This window comes from Xenopus laevis, chromosome 4L (assembly GCF_017654675.1).
Source record: "Xenopus laevis strain J_2021 chromosome 4L, Xenopus_laevis_v10.1, whole genome shotgun sequence".
NCBI classification, from domain to species: Eukaryota; Metazoa; Chordata; class Amphibia; order Anura; family Pipidae; genus Xenopus; species Xenopus laevis.
This window is the reverse complement of record NC_054377.1, coordinates 58,784,897-58,809,523: the sequence shown is the minus strand read 5'-3', so window position 1 is coordinate 58,809,523 and position 24,627 is coordinate 58,784,897. Positions and strand designations below refer to the sequence as shown.

At 39.5% G+C, this 24,627-nt stretch overlaps 1 protein-coding gene across 2 annotated transcripts in view; it reads left to right on the top strand.

The window, feature by feature from the left end:
- Nucleotides 1–24,627, top strand: part of dusp22a.L (dual specificity protein phosphatase 22-A L homeolog) — a 71,870-nt gene that overhangs the window by 22,092 nt on the left and 25,151 nt on the right. For both annotated transcript variants that reach the window (XM_041589260.1, NM_001091902.1), the window contains 1 exon segment: nt 5,706–5,755. In XM_041589260.1, coding sequence (XP_041445194.1) covers nt 5,706–5,755 — 50 coding nt within the window.

Here is a 24,627-nt window from a genome sequence, read left to right as displayed (position 1 = left end):
GGAATCTCTCCCGAGCTCTGACCACCACCACTGGTTAACGTTAAGGGTCTAAATTTAGCAGTCTTTCGCGGAAAGTCATACTCATTTTGATATTAATGTACATCCGGATGGTTCGGTATCATGAAAGGCTGCAGCAGGTTGATACTGAACATGCCAACAATATTAATTCTAAGGAGCATTATAACAGTTTATGTCCAGATTTCTGCCTTGTCGCTGTTGCTGTCTTTTCAGACAGGACAATGCAATAATACACCTGGTTTATAAGCCTTTTGTTGGACATGAATAAATACTGTAGTTCTGAAAACTTTTTTATTGGGTTTATTGCCATAAGAAAATAATTAGAATAAAAAAATACTGATTTAAAGTAATACAAATATAATGTAGTGTTGTTTGCTTCAGAAATACTACTATTGTTTATATTAATAAGCTGCTGTGTAGCAATGGGGGCAGCCATTCAAAGGAGAAAAGGCTCAGGTTACACAGCAGATAGCAGATAAAAAAAATAGTGTTTTAAAGTAAAAAATAGTGTTTTAAAGTAATAAAAATATAATGTAGTGTTGTTTGCTTCAGAAACACTACTATTGTTTATATTAATAAGCTGCTGTGTAGCAATGGGGGCAGCCATTCAAAGAAGAAAAGGCTCAGGTTACACAGCAGATAGCAGATAAGCTCTGTAGAACATAATGGTGGTATCTGTTATCCACTATTTAACCTGTGCCATATTGCCTTTTTTTAAATTTCTGCCATTGCTACACAGCAGCTTGTTTATATGAACTATAGTAGTGTTTCTGAAGCAAACGGATCAGTTTTACCAGTGCAGGGCAACAGTACATCATATTTTCATTACTTTAAAACACTAACTATATAGTAGTGACATTCAGCTGTGTAATAAAAAGGCAGTGCAAGGGCTTTATTGGAATGATACAATAGCAGTAATTATAAAAGACCAAGGGCTTTTTATGGATAATGATTATGTTTAAAATGCTCACATATATCAGCAAATAGGCATATATCTAATATCATAATGCTTTGTGGAGAAGCAGGACAATACTTTGGTACTTCAATCACTGGCTTCAGCACCAAGAGTGATTAGTCCAATCATAGGCAAATCTGGCCTTCCTAAATTCCTGACTAAATCATCATCCCAAGCCAGGATTGGTATATTAAGATCGATGTCACTTGGATATCTGGAAACAAAACTCACCTATATATGAGACAATTATGAGTTGCTAGTTGTTGTGCACATAGTGAACAACATAATGGGCTTCTGCTAGCCAGGATAACATTGAAAATCGAAACCGCATGCAATGGTGGTCTTATATTGTGTGTATTAACACTTGTCTGTGTGTGGCATAGAGTGTGAGTCTCTTGAATAATGTCTTCCTGATGTTTTGTTATTTATAAACTCCAGATGTTCCAGGAGAGTCAGTTTCCTGCTCTTTCTCTTCTCAGACAGCTGAAAACCAACCCTACTTTTACAGATTTCCCATACAATTTTTTGGAAGGTCCAATCCTGTCTTCACTGTCATGATTACTAATATGGAAAAATAAAGTATGTAAGCCACGTAAAGTCTTATTTTGGAGCTGTTGCCACATGTTGGAATACAAACACTTTAGTGAATGGTAAAATGTGCATATTTAGGTTATTTTAAAATGCATTGCAAACTAAGGAAAGGTTTCATCACTTCTTTCCAAAGGACCCACATTAAGTTGGACAATCAGCTTTGCCACCCAAAATTGATTTAGAACCAATTAATCATCTTGTGAGTCATGCACAGAGGCACAGACCTTCTCTGCTAAAGTGCTGCTCTAGTTTCTTTTTAGTTTTACCTCAGTCAATTTCACCTCTTCAGTTTTTTTCACTGTCTGGCCAAATGTTAATGAAATTGATCAATTCTACTCCAGACATTCTACATGGGTCAGTCTTTTTTTATTTATTTTCTGTAGTCCCATTTTACTTTTATTTTTCAAATCCTGGGAGAAAGATACATTTGGTCATAATCCAGTCATATATATGATTTCATACAAGTAAGAAACATGCTACACAACTACTCTTCACTTCAGGCCCTACTTTTATTTATAAATATTTTTACAAGTACACTGCCACTGTTAAACAATATTTCTATACCTCCTACGTAGGTCCTAGGATCACATGAGGTATATATACTGTGCGATGCAGAGTATATGCTTATCGCTAAGAAACCCCTACCAGGACAAGTTACATTCTAATAATATAGCTTTGCTTACTCTTCCTCAGTGCTATCCCATGCTGCATTCACGAGCAGAGGGGTTGTTCCCTCATGTTTACACTCTGGGAAGGAGTGATGTTTGATTATTGGTTGAGATGGTTGACTTGCTTAAAGCAAGTAGTATTATAACTTTGGACTTTCAAAGTGTTGTTGTTTTCAGTGGTTTTTCAGGCAATTCTTTTTGTTTAGATGCTTAGCTTTGAAGGACAGTCTTATAGGCTGTGTCAGGATAGAGCGATGCAGTACTTGCTTTTTGGCTGTTTAGGCTGCAATACTCATAGGGATATTGTATTTAAAGGGAATGTCAACCCAAAAAGTAATGTTTTGCCTAATAAAAGGAAACATAATTTAAAGCAACATTGCAATATACATTCATTTAACATTATCTATGGTTTTTAAGTTATTTGTATATGTATTGCTAGTGAAAGATGTGTCTGTTCCTTTCTAGTCTCTGCCCTGGTGGCTCAGACTGTTGATACAATGTAAAACAAGACAGCTTATTAACAGATCTGTCTTTGCTGGGGAACTAAGACTTTTGCAACATTGATTAAAAAGTAACTACTCTGCTGAGTTACAGAAACAAGTGGGATGGTCTAAATCTGACACCTGACCAAAATGCTGAGCTCCACTCTGTATGCTCCTGTCTGGTGATTAAACAATTCTGGGAGCTGGTGTTTCTTAAAGAAGAACTAAACCCCCAAACTAATGAAAACCCCCTACCCTCCACAGTCCCCTCCCTGTTCCCCTCCACACAGTTGTTAATACCTGTAAATATTAAGTATTTAATAACCCCTCAATGCAGAGTCAGCGCAGCAAAGCTCACGGGCACCATCTTCATCGCTTCGGGAATGTTCGGGTCCCTTTGGCAATTTCCGTGGCTGTCGGTGCATGTGCAGTTGTTCGGGACCGGAGAATTGCTACAACTGCGCATGTGCCAATACGCTGCTTGCTTACTGAAGACTCCCGAAGCGGTGAAGATGGCGCCCGTGAGCTCCGCTACGCTGACTCTGGATCGAGGGGTTATTAAAGACTTAGGGGCATTTACAGGTATTAACACCTGTCCGGAAAGGAGCAGGGAAGGGGGACTGTGAAGTATAGGGGGTAGGGGTTTTCTTTAGTTTGGGGGTTTAGTTCTACTTTAATGTAAATCCACACTACACATTCAGGTATATCTTACAACTTTATGGGCAATTTTTGGAGATACAATAAAAGTTCCAAAGCTAGATAAGAAATAAGCAAATATAGTTTTGGCAGAAAAGATATACTACATTGTTGGATATCTCCCAAATGTCCAATTTATCGTGGGATTGTCCTGATTTTGACAGCTCAGTCTACAGTCCCGGTTTCTTACTGAAATGTACAGAGTTTCTCTTTGATCTCCTGCACTGATGCTAGAAAAGAAAGATACAAAGTTTTTAAAACTTAATTTGATTGAAAGCCCAGAATACTCAGCAACTGCAGGTAGATACATTTGTAAATATTTAAGATAAGTAAAGATACATTTGTAACTATTTAAGATAAGCAGGTCTCTTGGGAGACCTGAGGCTGGCAGCTTAAAGGCAAAGTCACCTTCATTAGCAAAACTGCAATAACAAATAAAACATGATCCTAAAACCACTATAAATGTGTTTCCATAACCTGCCAAATTTTGAAAAATGGACATGGTATTTAGGGGGTGTGGCCACAAAATGGGCGTTTGTCCCTCTTTCCAATTTTCAAATTTTGGGAGGTATGTAAATGTTATTTTAGGCATCATTTATGAAGCCAGAGGCAGGGCTGAACCTAGTTAATTGAGAAAACAGGCATATACGGTAGTTTTTGAAATGTTTCATGGCAAATTGCCTGCATTGTCCTACTTTGCCTGTAAAGTTAAGAAAGTATACTATCATATTTGTTGCAATATGGCCACCAGAGGCCACTATAGGCTACAGTCTACATTAGGAAGTGCGACTGTTGCTGATGTTGAGCATTATAGCAGTTGTATAGATGCTTAGATTTTTACTGTTGGCATAGTAAACATTCACTTTCATATGAACACCCCTTTAGTCAAACTTTAAAATATTAAAAAAAAACCCCAATTATGTTGCTCTATTCCAGCATAGTATAAAGCAGCAGGAGAATGAAGAACTATTTATCTGAACCCTCTTTTTCTCTGTTAGTCATGCTTTTCTGAAGAGCCCTGAAAAGCCATTTGGATATGAACAGCACTTGAAAATAACGCATTTAAGAAACAACTATTCACAAAGTATAATCATTAGTATGTACAATATTTTGTTAAATGAAAGACGATTTCATATTTGTAGCTTGAATCGTGTTGCTGTACTCTTGAGTCACTGCAAGAACTGTAAGAAAGGAAGCACCTTTTCATTTGAGAAAATCTCTTTGCAATGCATAGTGAACATCAATGTTTTTCTAAGCCAAAAACAATATCTTGACAAAACAAAAACACCAATGGCACTACTAATGCAGTTGGACTGATGAAGGATGTGTATTTGCCCATGAAAAAGTGTCAAGATTTTCGGGCCTATCTAAGTTTTAAAAGTTATTTTGTATACCAATCACAACATTAACTGTGTATCATTTCTGGGGATGGGTCAGTTTCTGTGTTAAAAGTTATTGCAGATGAGAGGGTTAATGCCTATTTATTAAAACAGCCCTGGTGGACAATACAGATGGGCAGTATGCACTTCTCTGTACAAACTCCACTAGCTGATAATGTTCTTCCCTCCCCTTTTTATGATCACTTCACTTTATCTTAGCCACATTTTTCATGAAACTACATTGAACATCATTGTCTTTTGCTTATTGTGTTTCAGCCATTACCCTCCTCTCCCTCTAGCCACAGTAGACAAAATTTTGGGCAGCTGGAGTTTCCTAACACGCATCTATATAATACAAAACATGATTTAATGTATTAATGATTTGCTTAAAGGGACACAACATTTCTAATGATAAATTACAACATTATTAACAGTAGAACCGCCGGTGTGTGAAAGATCTCAGTTTACTTTGTATCCCAAAGGCTGCAGATTTTCTGTTCTAGTAAACATCTCCCACTCCCCATTATTTTTAAAACTAATCTTAAATCTTTTTTTACTTTTCTTTTTTTTCAGTAAATGGAAAAACATACTGGTTCTGAATATCTGAAACTAATATTTGAATAATTACATTTTATTTATGAGCCTAACTGGTGATAAATGTCTACATTTAGACACTGAAATTTAGGTTTCATTTATTTGTGACCAAGGGAATGTCAAACTACATATTTGTGCCTAATGGAACGTCCAGAGACTTTATGCACCTGAGAAGAATCAGTGCAAAAATATGGTTATTTAATTCATTTCCTTTTTAACTAGTTTACTAAGAGCTGTGACATAAAGTCAGGGGTATTCCTTTCTTCACTCCTGCTGTCATACGTTACACGGCTCTCTCGCTATGTCTCTGTCTCTCTTGCAGGAAATGACCTATCTCTGCATATCAGCCTCTGACTCATCCAGCCAGAACCTGTAAGTTGTCACTTTTGTCATTTTTTCCCTTTTTACTAATGAGCACACATGTGGTGATTAAGAAGTATTGATAAGTTTCATTTCTTGAAAAGCCTGTGAAAGTATATGTATTTGTAGCAGACACATGTAAGAAACTTTTTAAAGGAACAGTAACAAAAAAATAAATGTGTTAATGTAGTTAAAATACAAGGTATTGTTGCCCTGCACTGATAAAAGGTACTTGTTTACTTTAGAAACACTACTACAAGTGATATTAATAAACTACTGTGTAGCCATGGGGGCAAACATTCAAACAGAAAAAGAAGAAAAGGCACAGGTTTCACATCATTCTGAAGTGCTTAAAATCTTTTCTAACTGAACCAGTAAATTGTAATAATGCACACTATATATATATATATATATATATATATATATATATATATATATATATATATATATATATATATATATATATATATATATATATATATATATATATATATATATATATATATATATATATATATATATATCTTGGGTGCTAGTACAAAAAATACATACAAAAATAAAAATAAATGATATAAAGGTTTTGGGTTAACCCTGAGAAAGGTCACTGTTTTAATGGCCTAATTTAAGAATAAGTGGATTGACACAAAAAATGCCGTTTTTTTTGTAAAAGTGTCTGAACCAAGAAGGCATCTTATTGGCTCCTGCATGGTGCCACCCAACGAGCCTGCCTGATCAATCAGGCAAGTTTGGATTCAGGGCCACATCTGCGCATTGATGTGGTCCTCATTATGATGACCCACATAACTCCAATTATGATGCGACTGTTGAGCAGATCTTTAAATTGATGGCCAGCTTAAAGAGCAGGAAGAGGGAGCCCATGAGCTCCGATTACTCATCATTGATACATAAGTACTGTGTTAGGGGCACTTTCAGGGGTAATTAACTATGCCCGGGGAAGCAGGGAGGGGGGGCTATCTAGGGTAGTAGGTAGGGGCTTTTCTTATTAGGGGGTTTAGTTCTCCTTTGAGATAGCATTTTAATGCCACTGTTAGCATGCCATCTATTGTACACAAAGGGTGACCTGCTCTCAAGGTGGCCGTACTTTGAAAGAACTTCTCATTTGGCGAGGTCCCTCAGGGCCAAATGATTGGATAACAATGACAGGGATACTGGCTGTCAAGGAGGTGTGGTTCTTTACCAGTCTGTAAGAGGGCATCATACATGGGCAGATAAGATGCTGATTTGGTCTGAAGGGGATGAATTGAAATTTAGATTTTACATCTAAAGATTTTAGATGTAAAATCTTAAAGGAGAAAGAACCCCCCACTAAAGATAAAAACCCAGAGGAGGGTAGTAGATGGGGGCTTTTCTCTTAAGGGAGTGTAGTTCTCCTTTAAAAGGCCATTAATCACCTACAGTGACATGATTACAGTCTGACAGTTAATGTACTTGGTTGCTGGGCTTAGGCAAACACTGTTACGTAAGGAACACAATGTTTAGAAACTGTTACTACAAAGAAATAATTTAGCTGAGAAAATATTTTTGAGAGTATTTCTATTTTGAAAGTGCATGGTACAATCCAGATTTTTTTATCTTGGGTCATTAATATCATGGTGCTCTATTTGACAATCAAATAATGTTATCAGATTTTAGATTCTAGTGATGATTTCCTGATAAATAGTTTTTGCAGTTGGCAAACCACATGCCCCATCTAGTGTGGAAGCTTCCACGAATCTACCTCAGTTTCTGTGAAAAAGTACTTCCTCTCAGTTATCCTTTACCCTACCACTGTTCAGCCTCTAACCCGACTGTTTAGTCTAATACTTCTGTTTCTGTGAAATATGCTTCCTCGTTGTAAATGGAAACGACTCTGAAAGTGATTTTCCTTTCCAAGTTGGACAGAGATTTTTAACTATAAAACCCAGAATAATTTGTACCAAATAATGAAGAAGATCCTTGTGCGAACCAGTATATTTTTTTCCATTGATGGTATTTCAGCACAGAAATATACTGTACAGTAACGCTTTATTATTGTAAGTATTCTATTATGTATCATCTAGCAACAGTATAGAACAGTAGTGTCCGTTTATCATAGGATAGGTTAGAAAGTGATGTCAAGCTAAGATGTCAGCTAAGTCATGGAAACCTCCTTTAATATTCCACTTCATTTCAGATATAAAATGATGCAAAATGGCATCCTGTCTGTTTATAACATTGCACTCTGGGATGGGGACTGTGTGATGAGGACTCAGTTCATGTTTCTGATGGGTTTTAAATACAACCTCTAGTTTAGATTGCACTTGGTACCACACTTGGTAAAGGTCAATATCTATTCAGTGACATTTACAAGAAAGTTTGAGGTTTCCTTTCATAGCTCTGATGCTCAGTCAAAGAACCTTGTCAGACACTTTAGTATGTTCTTATGCTAGACTTTTGCTGTCACTTCTTATTCTACCACTTCTTATAACTGCCACCCTGCATCACGGAGAAACCTCTTAGCTTGAATTGGTTTGACTGTAGCTTTAAATTTACCACAAGAAGGACAGTTCATTTTGAATGTGCATCATATTTGTAAATACTGCACATGGTGTTTGATGAACACCCTTGAAATCTGCCAATTCACAATGACAATAAACTATTGTGTTTTAAATTGGAGTCTGTCAAAAAGCATGAGGGGCTGGTAGTGCGAGGCCTGTAGGCATCCTCCCTCTAGTCCCTTAACTTGCCCATTGTTCACAAACATAAGTTAGGTAGCGGTGTCAGATGTAGGCTTCAACAGGGCCTTGTCCTTACCACTTGCATACGGCTCCCTAAATTCAGAACCAGTGCTAAGCTCCCTGGTCATGGCTCAATCTTCCACCTGTAGCAGCCGTCTTTGGCCTCAGGAGGAGCCCTCAGCTACTCAAGCTACTTGAGAGGAGCAAAGCAGATGTTCTGAAGGGGCACATGCATTTCCAAGGTTTTGGATGGAAGGTAACAGTTCAAGGAGTAGAGGAAAAGTGTAGTCAGGCAGGCTTGGGGTTGGTACAGGCGAAGTTCAAGCAAGGCCAATCAGGCCAAGGTCAGTACAGGCAGCGTTCAAAGAATAGTCAGGCAGGCAAGGGTCAATATTGGTAAAGTTCAGAATAGTCAGGCAGGAAAGGGTCAGGATTGGCAGAGTTCAGAATAGTCAGGCATGCAAGGATCAAAACTGGAATCAAACAAACAGAATTCATACCCAGATACTAAGCTAGTTTGGCCTAACAACAGGAAACAAATTCAAATCCGAAGACCCTTTAAATAGTTAGAATTTCACACTGTCGTCATTACACACGTCGCATAAATTGTGGAAGTGCTCAATAATTGGGAAGTTGCCTGGAAGACTGGCTGTTTTTAAATATTGAAATGTAGACTTTACATTTCATTTATTTTTTAAATTACCCAATAAAACATGTTATCACAGGCTAATCTAGACACGGCTCAAAGTATTAGCAGCCATTATTTGTTTGTAGCTTATGTGCAAAATTTTACATACGGTATATTTATATATTTTAATATTTGCAATTACACTAACAGGGCATAACGTTCAAACAAAGTAAATTGCAAATTGCACCTTCTATAATCTACACTTACTGAAATATGAATTTTAAGAGGAACATCCTTTAAGCATGGGGGCTTATTGTGCTACAGTAATATAACAAAGAGAGGGGCAGCCAACCTGAAACAGGACGTTGGTGACAGTGACAGATTCTCAGCCTGCAAATAAACACAGGCCGAGATCTGCAATTGTCTGGCCCTAGCCTACAACAGGATGGTTTTGTACATGACACTAGTAATGCATTGACCTTGCAATGTGTTTTGGAATTATTACACATTAAATTGACATGTATTTAATACTATGCCTTCTGGGATAATATATGGAATGGCATTATATTTATCCATTCAATTGAAGTAGACTCTCGCACACCCGTTGTACAGATATTTGGCTTTGCTCGGTGTACAGTGAATGGAGGATAATGTAAACTCCCAGTAAACTGTATAGAAAAGACCACACTAGCACACGAGACTTGTGTCTGCAGGGCAAGCCCTTGCAAAAGTTTTACTGCGGTGGTGCCGCAGTAAAACTTTTGCAAGGGCTTCCCCTGCAGACACAAGTCTCGTGTGCTAGTGTGGTCTTTTCTATTTATTATATTTATCTATCCATATGTATGAAACTGGCACTAAATTATCACCCTTTTCTTATGGTTTTCATAACATTTACCTGCAAACCTGCAGTTCTAGTTTCCAGTATTTAAAACATTTTTCATCCCCCCCCACAAATCTTTTCATTCATACATATATTACAATTATAATTACAATTCTGCAGAACCCTACTAGACCCTGTATACATTTGTATGACTACCACTGAGCCTGCACACGTGCACATAACTGCAATTTACAAGTTTTATTGATGACTAAAGTACACATTTGTAACAACCGACACCATATCCTACCTGGAATTTTATTTTGTATCTAGGCCAGCATTTGACATGCACAATTCATGAGCAGGGCAGGTACACATCCACATCGGCAGACCTTTGGCTGTCATGTGTTGCTATATACAAGAAAAAAATACTGAGTTGAGCCTATAGCTGCCTCTAAAACAGAATTATGTTCCGCCACTGCTGTAAGGAGTAGCAAGTTTACATTTTAAGCTGTGTATATAAAGTTCTAGACAAAAATTTTTAATGCTTTGCTTTTGCATGTTCAACCCTTTCAGTGCTGCAGAACTTAGATTCTGCAGCACTTCCTGGTTTGGGATCAGAGAATTGGCTTGTCAAGCTGCGCCTCTACTCCTCGCTTGTTCCCCTGCGCCTAGGCAATGAGCAGAAGCGGGAACGAGAAGGCCCTTGGGTGTGATTGCCCAGGGGCCCCTAGAAAGCAGAAGAAACGTGCCAACTACATGTTGTAGACACCTCTTCCTGTTGGATCGCTTCTCCAATGGACCCAACGGGTGCAGATCTTTATGCTCCAGCAGTCCCAGCCTGCCTACCTGTCTTTTTCAAGTACCACTACACAAACACACACATTTTACACTAATGCACACTTACATTTACACGTACACACACTGATATACATTTTTGTGGGATTGGGGAGTTTTTACACATTCACAGCACTCACACATACTTGCACACATACATAACACGCAATTTGCCAAGTGTACACTTAGACATCATAAAAAACAGTATGTTTGGCATGGCAATGCAGTTGGGTAGTTTGCTGTAGAAAGACAAATTTACCCATTTTGGATTCTTCAGAATGTGTACTTTCAAAAAAGATATGGGTTTTCTAGGGTCTCCCTACAGTTAGGGGGTCTTATAGCACATAATACAAATACCGGGTGCTTATATTGTAGCAGCCAGAGTGTGAGACGTGAAAATTCATATGCACTATTTTCATTTGGAGGTCTCTGTGCGCCACAAAATTTGGTAAATCTATGCATATTGGGCATCAACGTGTTCATATTTAGGATGTTTTTGTTGGTAGCTTACGAAATCTGGGGTATATAATGGGCTAAAATACAAGCTTTGTGAAGATTTTAAGAAATTAAAAAAAAAGCACTATGTTTGCATGGCCTTGCAGTTTTGTTGTTTGAAAGATGAATTTACCCATAATGCACATACTGGGTGCTTATATTGCAATTTATATGCGCTATTTTCATTTGGAGGTCGATGTGCGCCACATTATTTGGTAAATCTATATATATTGGGTATCAAAGTGTCCAGTGGACCCCTGGCATGCTTATTTAAAATCTTGGTATCCTATGAAATCTGGGGTATACCATACCTCCCAACTGTACATTTTTAGAGGGACAGTCCCTCTTTTGACAGCTCAACCCGCAGTCCCTCATCTGTACTGGAAAGTCCAGTTTTTCTCTGCACTCAACAGCCAGAAAAAGAACTTAATTTGCTTTTGACAGAGAGCCCAGAACAACCACAACAGAAGATAAGATACATTTGTAACAATTCAAATGTATCTAGATAAGCAAATAACTAATTGTAACAATATAAGATAACAGGTCCCTTGGGAACAGTTAGACTCACAGCTTAAGAGCAATTCACCTTCATTAGCAAAACTGTAATAACTGAAAAAAAAACACAGAAATATGTTCAAACTTTTATAACCTGTAAAATTCACATGGTAATTAGGGGGTGTGACTACAAAAATGGGTGTGGTCAAAAAAATTTTTGCCACGCTTCGCACGTCAACTTTTTTATCCCTCTTTTTAGTTCCAAAACTTTGGGAGGTATGGTATACAATGGGGTAACGTGCAAGCTTTGTAATGATTTACAGAAATGTCATAAAAACTGCTACGTTTGGCATGGCCTTGCAGTTTGGTAGATTGTCGTAAAAAGGCGTATTTACCGATTTTGGATTCATCAGAATGTGTACTTTTGGAAAATATATGGTTTTCTGGGGTTAAATTACTAATTTGACTCTTTAACCCACATAAATTATGCAGTATTTATTTTGGTAGCAGAAATATATGCTATAAAATGTGTATGCACTTACTTAATTTTAGGGTGCCTAAACATTGGATGCTATGGTAATACTATGCACAATCAGCATCAAACTGTTCAGTGGACCCCTGGCATTTGTCTTTGTAAGTTATGCTATGTGGGAGATAACATGCTAGAAAGTGGAATCTTTGAGGCGATTTTCCGGTATTTCATCAAACCTGTCAAAATTGGGAAAGCATTGCAACTCAGTAGTTTGGAGTAGAAAGACGTTGTTACCCATTTTGGATTTGTCTGAATGTTTACTTTCCAAAAACATGGGGGGTTACCGTATTTCTTTCTGATTCCCCCCCCACCCAAAAAAATTGTACCTGGGGCAATTTGTATGCAATAACTTCATTTTGGGGTCTCTAAATGCCAGTTTCTTTGGTAATCCTGTGCACAATGGGCATCAAATTGTGAAGTGGACCCCTGGAATTCATATTTAGGATGTTTTTTTCTTGCTAATATATGGATAGCGGGGAGCACCAACCATCAGTTTAGATATTGTGGTGTGCAGGGTCATATGGTTTAGATATGAATAAAAGAACAGACAGAGATGACCCGTAACTTTGCACCACCCCACACAATATTTAACATTTGACAAGAGGTCTGTATACAAGAATAAATAAAACTTAACCTTTAATAAATGTCCTTAAAAATGTCCAGAATTTAGTGCAAGATTAAAAATTGTTAGTGACAGGTTTGCAATTGACCAGGTGGCGGGTCAGTATCGGCTCAAAAATTGTTGTAGCCGTGGCGTTTGGGTGTATGTCTAAGAGGTGGGGGATCAAAAAAAACCCGGTATGTCCAGGTGAAACCACACCATATTAAACAACAAATTAAAGTACCGGAAAAAGACAAAGGGTGCCGGGAGGCCACTCAATCAAAGACAACAATTCTCTATTGGTCCTTTCGCCCACCTGGGTGTCCCTCCCCGCCAAGAAGATGCACCAAAATGGTACACAAAATTCCAGATAAACTGGTTACAGGAGGTATGATTCAATTAGCGCCAGCATTTCACCCACCTGGGTATCCCTCCCCACCAAGAGCATGCACCAAATGGTACACAAAATTCCAGATAAACTGGTTACAAAAAGTATGTTTCCATTAGCGTCCACATCCAGTAATTAATCAAAATGGTTTTCTGACAAACACCAAAATGGTGAATGAAATTCCAGTTATCTGGTTAAATAGTTAGCTTGAATGTAGCATAGAATCCCCGAGATCGATTCCCCAAACCAACTCTTTCACCCACTTTCAGCTGCCCACCCGTCCAGCATAAGAGAGGTCTTTTGTGCAAACCCTGCCTAACTAAATCTAAAAATGCGCCTGACGCGCGTTTCGCCAAGCATTCGCTTGGCTTTGTCAAAGGCAATGAATCAGGAGCCGCGTGGTGCTCATAGAAATAGATAGCGAGTGGCCGTTAGTGTTTTGAATGAACCAATGTGATCGTCGCAACTCACGTGGCTGATTTAGCCTACTTCTGATAGGCGCATACTCAATATCTGTCAAATGCGCTTTTGTGGACATGATGCGCGATCGTTAATCACTCATCGACGCATCCTGAATATCTGTCAATGCGCTATTCTAGACTTAGTGCGCGATCGTTAATCCTTCATCGGCGCACATTCCATTATTATCAATGCGCTCTTGTGGGTACAGCGTGCGGTCAGTCCTCGATAATATGCAATTACTCTGTAGTTGTAAATATGCTTTTGCGGACATAATGCGCGATCGCTGTCATTCATATGAAAATGGGGATACGATGAGCTATGATTCCAATCACCCATATTATATCGAAATATGGAATCTTTGTTAACTGTATGAGACGATAAATGTGACAGGGTCACGATTTATCTTAATGTTATTTGCAATGGGGAGTATATTCCATATTTGCAGATGTGATTTACTGTAGTCCAAGTATGAGATAATACCGATTTGTTGCTAAATAAAACAAGCATGAGTCTGTGGTGAAGTGGTTGATGTGACCTAATCTCTTTAAAGTATACAATGTATCGATGTGCCACTGATAAGATTAGTGGAAGTGTAATGTGATCTCTGTCATGCCTACATTGTAGCCATATCAACTGATAAATTATATGAAAAGAGATAATAGCGTATCTGGTATGACTAACATGGAATATATGAACCGTCCAACCATTAGAACGTATAACTAAATACTCATATAAACACGTTCATGGTAATGCTCTCATTCAGGCCCCCCGGGCCCAAAGCATTCATGAGGAAGATCCATTCACTTTCTTTAGACAGTAAAGCTGTCTCTACATCTCCCCCTCTAATGCCCAAAGATACAAATGATAGACCCATTGCCTTCAAACCCACACTAGAATGATTGTGGTTTTCCCAGAAATGTCGGCTAACCGGTGGTAACTTCTTGTTTGCTCGTAATAAAGCTGGAGCATTGTCAATACTATTCACATGTTCCAAGAGTCTCTTTTTAAACATTCGGTTGGTTTTGCCGATGTATATCCGATCACATGGACATGATAGCATATATATTATGTTCTCAGTATTGCATGAGAACCTGTGTGTAATATAGTGCTTATTGCCAAATCTGTCCGTGACAAAACTGTTGTTGTGTATATATTTACATCCTTTGCATTTGCCACAGGGAAATGTACCCTTGGATGTATTGTGTTTGGGTTTGGAAAAATGGCTTCTGACCAGGCGGTCTTTGAGATTGGGTGCTCGACGACAACATGTCAATGGACGAGGACCTAACATTGGAGACAAAACAGGATCTGTATGTAGTATATACCAATGTTTCTTAAGGACAGCATCGATCGCAGGCCATTGTTTGCAATATGTGCCAACAAAACGAATAGGTTGTACACTAACATCCCCCTGTCTTCGTCTGTAGACCAGCAACGTATCCCTAGGGGTCTTCATTGCCCTGGTGTAGGCTTTATGAATTATATTGGTAGGGTAACCCCTATGTTTAAGTCGTGCAGTGAGTTCTGTAGCTCGAGTTCTAAATAGTTTATTATCAGAGCAATTGCGACGTAATCGGAGGAATTCACCCACCGGGATTCCCCTCTTGGTCGCAGCCGGGTGGTGGCTCTGAAAATGTAGAATCGAATTCGTAGCTGTGGTTTTGCGAAAAAGATCCGTCTCTATGTTACCATTATCAGTAATTGAGATGGTAATATCCAAAAAGTCCATGTTACTCAGACTTATATTGTGGGTAAGTCTGATATTGAGAAGATTAGTATTGAGATGTTCAAGGAAGTCCTTAAGATCTTCTACAGTGCCGTTCCAGAAAAAAACCAGGTCATCAATATAGCGATACCAATACGCAATGAACTGTGTATAGTGTGCCATTTGATCGCCAAATACCCAGTTGGCCTCCCACCAGCCCATGAAAAGATTGGCATATGTGGGAGCAAAGGCTGCTCCCATGGCGACCCCTCTGACTTGTAGATAATACTTATCATTGAATACAAAGAAATTGTGGTTCAGGCAGAAATCTATGAGATCTGACATGAAGTCAATGTATTGGGGATCCCAATTACTTTCTGTCTCCATAAAATATCGTATGGCTTGTAGGCCATGTTTATGGGAGATGGAGGAGTATAGGGATTCTACGTCACAACTGACCACATATGTTCCTTTGTCCACCCTAATTTCTGATAATTTGAGGAGCAAATCACCAGTGTCCTTTATATATGAGGGAAGTGAGGTCACAAATCTCCGTAATTTTGTGTCAATGTATTTGCTTGCCTGTTCACAGATGTTACCATTGCCTGATACAATGGGGCGGCCAGGGGGTTTATGTAAATTTTTATGGATTTTAGGTAACATATAAAAAGTTGGAATAACTGATAATAGTATTGTGTAGTGCCTTGGATTCGCCCTTGCTTAGTACTCCAGTTTGTAAACCCTCCTTAATCAAGTTATTATATAACAGTCTGAAACGAACCGTCGGATCACATGGCAACTTCTGATAACATGATAGGTCATTCAGTTGTTTTAATGCCTCAGTTAGATACATGACCCGTGGCCAGATGACAATATTACCACCCTTATCTGATGGCTTGATAACAATATCTTCCCAGGACGAAATTTCTTTGAGTGCAAGCTTTTCATCTTTGGAGAGGTTGTCATAATTTTGATGGGGTAATTCCATGAAGTCTCGCATGACTAATTCCCCGAATGTAGTCACTGCTGAGCTCAGGTTTTTAGGAGGCATGAATGTGCTTTTCATTCTGATAGATCTTTCAGTTTGATCGCTGATTAGATCATTTAGATCCTTTAGGGCTTGTTCAAATGCTATCTGATCAGTATTGGGAATTACATCAGTCTGAGATAGATCATGCGGGTTAGAGGGATCTGGAGTGGCCATTAGGGGATTCATGGAGTAATGTTCTCTACTGCCATCTCCTTGATGAAAATGTTTCTTAAGCAATAGCTTGCGACAGAAAAGGAAGAGATCTTTATAGAGTGAGAAGGGATTAATGTCGTGACTAGGGGAAAAGGATAAGCCTCTCTTTAGAACCAGCTGTTGACATTCAGTGAGAGTATGTTCGCTGAGGTTAACAACATTTAATGTCTCCGTTTGTTCCTGCCCCTGTAGCGGCCCCGTTCCCAATGATTTTGGCGGCGGTAGGCCCATTTGTCCCTGTTTCTGAGTTCTCTTCCCTCCTCTTCTGACCCTCTTCTTGTGTCCCCTCCTAAAAAAGGCACATGGTTATTGAATTGTGTGGGGTTAGTTGTATTATCCTCGTCAGACCGTTCTGATCGAGATAAATCACTTTGGGAGGCATTTCTATTCAATGCCCGTCGGCCCCATTTGAACACATTACCCAATGAGTAGTCAGTAGTGTCTCTTAGATATTTTTGCTTTTTGCGATCTATAATCTCCTGTGCCACTCGGTCTATTTCTGAGTTAATTCTATACATGCGTGTAATGTAGACCTCTTCTTTAGAATATTCAGCAAGTCTTTTCTCGATGTCATTAATTTTAATAGTTAAATCTGACACCACCTGTTGTTCGTGTTCACGAGTAAGCATCAACAGTTGTTTGGAACAGTTGTGTAGGATTTCTTCCCACTTATTTTTAAAGCTTTCATCAACCACCTCAAAAGAGGGGAGAATTCTAATACGCAGTCCCCTGGGAATAATGTTGTCTTCCACATATTTACTGAGTGTGGAGACAGACCACCATGCCTTAGTCAGTTTAATCTGTTGCTGCTGATATTCAGCCATTAGCCATTTCCAATCACCCTCCATAGTGGAACCACTGCCCCCTGGGTTAACATGGAAAACATCAGATAACTGTGTGGACCATTTCTCAAACCGAGATTGTAAGTTGGTCATAGGGACTGACATGTCTGTTGAATACACAGGACAGAGAGATGTGTGCTACACCCAGATTTTCCCAAGGAAAAGAGGGAAATGGTAAATACGAATATATGGATAGCGGGGAGCACCAACCATCAGTTTAGATATTGTGGTGTGCAGGGTCATATGGTTTAGATATGAATAAAAGAACAGACAGAGATGACCCGTAACTTTGCACCACCCCACACAATATTTAACATTTGACAAGAGGTCTGTATACAAGAATAAATAAAACTTAACCTTTAATAAATTTCCTTAAAAATGTCCAGAATTTAGTGCAAGATTAAAAATTGTTAGTGACAGGTTTGCAATTGACCAGGTGGCGGGTCAGTATCGGCTCAAAAATTGTTGTAGCCGTGGCGTTTGGGTGTATGTCTAAGAGGTGGGGGATCAAAAAAAACCCGGTATGTCCAGGTGAAACCACACCATATTAAACAACAAATTAAAGTACCGGAAAAAGACAAAGGGTGCCGGGAGGCCACTCAATCAAAGACAACAATTCTCTATTGGTCCTTTCGCCCACCTGGGTGTCCCTCCCCGCCAAGAAGATGCACCAAAATGGTACACAAAATTCCAGATAAACTGGTTACAGGAGGTATGATTCAATTAGCGCCAGCATTTCACCCACCTGGGTATCCCTCCCCACCAAGAGCATGCACCAAATGGTACACAAAATTCCAGATAAACTGGTTACAAAAAGTATGTTTCCATTAGCGTCCGCATCCAGTAATTAATCAAAATGGTTTTCTGACAAACACCAAAATGGTGAATGAAATTCCAGTTATCTGGTTAAATAGTTAGCTTGAATGTAGCATAGAATCCCCGAGATCGATTCCCCAAACCAACTCTTTCACCCACTTTCAGCTGCCCACCCGTCCAGCATAAGAGAGGTCTTTTGTGCAAACCCTGCCTAACTAAATCCAAAAATGCGCCTGACGCGCGTTTCGCCAAGCATTCGCTTGGCTTTGTCAAAGGCAATGAATCAGGAGCCGCGTGGTGCTCATAGAAATAGATAGCGAGTGGCCGTTAGTGTTTTGAATGAACCAATGTGATCGTCGCAACTCACGTGGCTGATTTAGCCTACTTCTGATAGGAGCATACTCAATATCTGTCAAATGCGCTTTTGTGGACATGATGCGCGATCATTAATCACTCATCGACGCATCCTGAATATCTGTCAATGCGCTATTCTAGACTTAGTGCGCGATCGTTAATCCTTCATCGGCGCACATTCCATTATTATCAATGCGCTCTTGTGGGTACAGCGTGCGGTCAGTCCTCGATAATATGCAATTACTCTGTAGTTGTAAATATGCTTTTGCGGACATAATGCGCGATCGCTGTCATTCATATGAAAATGGGGATACGATGAGCTATGATTCCAATCACCCATATTATATCGAAATATGGAATCTTTGTTAACTGTATGAGACGATAAATGTGACAGGGTCACGATTTATCTTAATGTTATTTGCAATGGGGAGTATATTCCATATTTGCAGATGTGATTTACTGTAGTCCAAGTATGAGATAATACCGATTTGTTGCTAAATAAAACAAGCATGAGTCTGTGGTGAAGTGGTTGATGTGACCTAATCTCTTTAAAGTATACAATGTATCGATGTGCCACTGATAAGATTAGTGGAAGTGTAATGTGATCTCTGTCATGCCTACATTGTAGCCATATCAACTGATAAATTATATGAAAAGAGATAATAGCGTATCTGGTATGACTAACATGGAATATATGAACCGTCCAACCATTAGAACGTATAACTAAATACTCATATAAACACGTTCATGGTAATGCTCTCATTCAGGCCCCCCGGGCCCAAAGCATTCATGAGGAAGATCCATTCACTTTCTTTAGACAGTAAAGCTGTCTCTACATCTCCCCCTCTAATGCCCAAAGATACAAATGATAGACCCATTGCCTTCAAACCCACACTAGAATGATTGTGGTTTTCCCAGAAATGTCGGCTAACCGGTGGTAACTTCTTGTTTGCTCGTAATAAAGCTGGAGCATTGTCAATACTATTCACATGTTCCAAGAGTCTCTTTTTAAACATTCGGTTGGTTTTGCCGATGTATATCCTCTCACATGGACATGATAGCATATATATTATGTTCTCAGTATTGCATGAGAACCTGTGTGTAATATAGTGCTTATTGCCAAATCTGTCCGTGACAAAACTGTTGTTGTGTATATATTTACATCCTTTGCATTTGCCACAGGGAAATGTACCCTTGGATGTATTGTGTTTGGGTTTGGAAAAATGGCTTCTGACCAGGCGGTCTTTGAGATTGGGTGCTCGACGACAACATGTCAATGGACGAGGACCTAACATTGGAGACAAAACAGGATCTGTATGTAGTATATACCAATGTTTCTTAAGGACAGCATCGATCGCAGGCCATTGTTTGCAATATGTGCCAACAAAACGAATAGGTTGTACACTAACATCCCCCTGTCTTCGTCTGTAGACCAGCAACGTATCCCTAGGGGTCTTCATTGCCCTGGTGTAGGCTTTATGAATTATATTGGTAGGGTAACCCCTATGTTTAAGTCGTGCAGTGAGTTCTGTAGCTCGAGTTCTAAATAGTTTATCATCAGAGCAATTGCGACGTAATCGGAGGAATTCACCCACCGGGATTCCCCTCTTGGTCGCAGCCGGGTGGTGGCTCTGAAAATGTAGAATCGAATTCGTAGCTGTGGTCATATCTAAACCATATGACCCTGCACACCACAATATCTAAACTGATGGTTGGTGCTCCCCGCTATCCATATATTCGTATTTACCATTTCCCTCTTTTCCTTGGGAAAATCTGGGTGTAGCACACATCTCTCTGTCCTGTGTATTCAACAGACATGTCAGTCCCTATGACCAACTTACAATCTCGGTTTGAGAAATGGTCCACACAGTTATCTGATGTTTTCCATGTTAACCCAGGGGGCAGTGGTTCCACTATGGAGGGTGATTGGAAATGGCTAATGGCTGAATATCAGCAGCAACAGATTAAACTGACTAAGGCATGGTGGTCTGTCTCCACACTCAGTAAATATGTGGAAGACAACATTATTCCCAGGGGACTGCGTATTAGAATTCTCCCCTCTTTTGAGGTGGTTGATGAAAGCTTTAAAAATAAGTGGGAAGAAATCCTACACAACTGTTCCAAACAACTGTTGATGCTTACTCGTGAACACGAACAACAGGTGGTGTCAGATTTAACTATTAAAATTAATGACATCGAGAAAAGACTTGCTGAATATTCTAAAGAAGAGGTCTACATTACACGCATGTCTAGAATTAACTCAGAAATAGACCGAGTGGCACAGGAGATTATAGATCGCAAAAAGCAAAAATATCTAAGAGACACTACTGACTACTCATTGGGTAATGTGTTCAAATGGGGCCGACGGGCATTGAATAGAAATGCCTCCCAAAGTGATTTATCTCGATCAGAACGGTCTGACGAGGATAATACAACTAACCCCACACAATTCAATAACCATGTGCCTTTTTTAGGAGGGGACACAAGAAGAGGGTCAGAAGAGGAGGGAAGAGAACTCAGAAACAGGGACAAATGGGCCTACCGCCGCCAAAATCATTGGGAACGGGGCCGCTACAGGGGCAGGAACAAACGGAGACATTAAATGTTGTTAACCTCAGCGAACATACTCTCACTGAATGTCAACAGCTGGTTCTAAAGAGAGGCTTATCCTTTTCCCCTAGTCACGACATTAATCCCTTCTCACTCTATAAAGATCTCTTCCTTTTCTGTCGCAAGCTATTGCTTAAGAAACATTTTCATCAAGGAGATGGCAGTAGAGAACATTACTCCATGAATCCCCTAATGGCCACTCCAGATCCCTCTAACCCGCATGATCTATCTCAGACTGATGTAATTCCCAATACTGATCAGATAGCATTTGAACAAGCCCTAAAGGATCTAAATGATCTAATCAGCGATCAAACTGAAAGATCTATCAGAATGAAAAGCACATTCATGCCTCCTAAAAACCTGAGCTCAGCAGTGACTACATTCGGGGAATTAGTCATGCGAGACTTCATGGAATTACCCCATCAAAATTATGACAACCTCTCCAAAGATGAAAAGCTTGCACTCAAAGAAATTTCGTCCTGGGAAGATATTGTTATCAAGCCATCAGATAAGGGTGGTAATATTGTCATCTGGCCACGGGTCATGTATCTAACTGAGGCATTAAAACAACTGAATGACCTATCATGTTATCAGAAGTTGCCATGTGATCCGACGGTTCGTTTCAGACTGTTATATAATAACTTGATTAAGGAGGGTTTACAAACTGGAGTACTAAGCAAGGGCGAATCCAAGGCACTACACAATACTATTATCAGTTATTCCAACTTTTTATATGTTACCTAAAATCCATAAAAATTTACATAAACCCCCTGGCCGCCCCATTGTATCAGGCAATGGTAACATCTGTGAACAGGCAAGCAAATACATTGACACAAAATTACGGAGATTTGTGACCTCACTTCCCTCATATATAAAGGACACTGGTGATTTGCTCCTCAAATTATCAGAAATTAGGGTGGACAAAGGAACATATGTGGTCAGTTGTGACGTAGAATCCCTATACTCCTCCATCTCCCATAAACATGGCCTACAAGCCATACGATATTTTATGGAGACAGAAAGTAATTGGGATCCCCAATACATTGACTTCATGTCAGATCTCATAGATTTCTGCCTGAACCACAATTTCTTTGTATTCAATGATAAGTATTATCTACAAGTCAGAGGGGTCGCCATGGGAGCAGCCTTTGCTCCCACATATGCCAATCTTTTCATGGGCTGGTGGGAGGCCAACTGGGTATTTGGCGATCAAATGGCACACTATACACAGTTCATTGCGTATTGGTATCGCTATATTGATGACCTGGTTTTTTTCTGGAACGGCACTGTAGAAGATCTTAAGGACTTCCTTGAACATCTCAATACTAATCTTCTCAATATCAGACTTACCCACAATATAAGTCTGAGTAACATGGACTTTTTGGATATTACCATCTCAATTACTGATAATGGTAACATAGAGACGGATCTTTTTCGCAAAACCACAGCTACGAATTCGATTCTACATTTTCAGAGCCACCACCCGGCTGCGACCAAGAGGGGAATCCCGGTGGGTGAATTCCTCCGATTACGTCGCAATTGCTCTGATGATAAACTATTTAGAACTCGAGCTACAGAACTCACTGCACGACTTAAACATAGGGGTTACCCTACCAATATAATTCATAAAGCCTACACCAGGGCAATGAAGACCCCTAGGGATACGTTGCTGGTCTACAGACGAAGACAGGGGGATGTTAGTGTACAACCTATTCGTTTTGTTGGCACATATTGCAAACAATGGCCTGCGATCGATGCTGTCCTTAAGAAACATTGGTATATACTACATACAGATCCTGTTTTGTCTCCAATGTTAGGTCCTCGTCCATTGACATGTTGTCGTCGAGCACCCAATCTCAAAGACCGCCTGGTCAGAAGCCATTTTTCCAAACCCAAACACAATACATCCAAGGGTACATTTCCCTGTGGCAAATGCAAAGGATGTAAATATATACACAACAACAGTTTTGTCACGGACAGATTTGGCAATAAGCACTATATTACACACAGGTTCTCATGCAATACTGAGAACATAATATATATGCTATCATGTCCATGTGATCGGATATACATCGGCAAAACCAACCGAATGTTTAAAAAGAGACTCTTGGAACATGTGAATAGTATTGACAATGCTCCAGCTTTATTACGAGCAAACAAGAAGTTACCACCGGTTAGCCGACATTTCTGGGAAAACCACAATCATTCTAGTGTGGGTTTGAAGGCAATGGGTCTATCATTTGTATCTTTGGGCATTAGAGGGGGAGATGTAGAGACAGCTTTACTGTCTAAAGAAAGTGAATGGATCTTCCTCATGAATGCTTTGGGCCCGGGGGGCCTGAATGAGAGCATTACCATGAACGTGTTTATATGAGTATTTAGTTATACGTTCTAATGGTTGGACGGTTCATATATTCCATGTTAGTCATACCAGATACGCTATTATCTCTTTTCATATAATTTATCAGTTGATATGGCTACAATGTAGGCATGACAGAGATCACATTACACTTCCACTAATCTTATCAGTGGCACATCGATACATTGTATACTTTAAAGAGATTAGGTCACATCAACCACTTCACCACAGACTCATGCTTGTTTTATTTAGCAACAAATCGGTATTATCTCATACTTGGACTACAGTAAATCACATCTGCAAATATGGAATATACTCCCCATTGCAAATAACATTAAGATAAATCGTGACCCTGTCACATTTATCGTCTCATACAGTTAACAAAGATTCCATATTTCGATATAATATGGGTGATTGGAATCATAGCTCATCGTATCCCCATTTTCATATGAATGACAGCGATCGCGCATTATGTCCGCAAAAGCATATTTACAACTACAGAGTAATTGCATATTATCGAGGACTGACCGCACGCTGTACCCACAAGAGCGCATTGATAATAATGGAATGTGCGCCGATGAAGGATTAACGATCGCGCACTAAGTCTAGAATAGCGCATTGACAGATATTCAGGATGCGTCGATGAGTGATTAACGATCGCGCATCATGTCCACAAAAGCGCATTTGACAGATATTGAGTATGCTCCTATCAGAAGTAGGCTAAATCAGCCACGTGAGTTGCGACGATCACATTGGTTCATTCAAAACACTAACGGCCACTCGCTATCTATTTCTATGAGCACCACGCGGCTCCTGATTCATTGCCTTTGACAAAGCCAAGCGAATGCTTGGCGAAACGCGCGTCAGGCGCATTTTTGGATTTAGTTAGGCAGGGTTTGCACAAAAGACCTCTCTTATGCTGGACGGGTGGGCAGCTGAAAGTGGGTGAAAGAGTTGGTTTGGGGAATCGATCTCGGGGATTC